Genomic DNA, 325 nt, shown 5'->3' on the forward strand with positions numbered 1-325 from the left:
CTCACACACTCACTTAATCACACATCGCACACTTCAACCCACTAAAACTAAACCCAGCGCCCCTCTCCGCAGTGACGGAAATCAAATACGCTTGCACGCTGGACGAAAACGCCTTCAAGAACCGTTACGGATTTGAAAAGCCCGGACCCAATGACCCGCTGGTTGTCTGCTGCAAGACGGGCGTCCGCTCGAAGACTGCCTGCGACCTGCTGCAGGCCAATGGCTTCAAGAGGCACAGGTGAGTTCGGGGCTGTTTGGGTTCGTTATGAAAGAGGTAAGGTGGATCGAAGTTTGTATAATTATAGCGATAAAAGGGTTTTGTTAT

General features: G+C 50.8%; 1 protein-coding gene across 1 annotated transcript in view; it reads left to right on the forward strand.

Annotated features, from left to right (window-relative positions):
- LOC119581924 (rhodanese domain-containing protein CG4456-like) overlaps positions 1–325 on the forward strand; it is a gene marked incomplete in the record, with an annotated part of 8121 nt that overhangs the window by 6145 nt on the left and 1651 nt on the right. The window contains 1 exon segment of the mRNA XM_037930098.1: positions 73–238. Coding sequence (XP_037786026.1) covers positions 73–238 — 166 coding nt within the window.

Source organism: Penaeus monodon, chromosome 15 (assembly GCF_015228065.2).
Source record: "Penaeus monodon isolate SGIC_2016 chromosome 15, NSTDA_Pmon_1, whole genome shotgun sequence".
NCBI lineage: Eukaryota > Metazoa > Arthropoda > Malacostraca > Decapoda > Penaeidae > Penaeus > Penaeus monodon.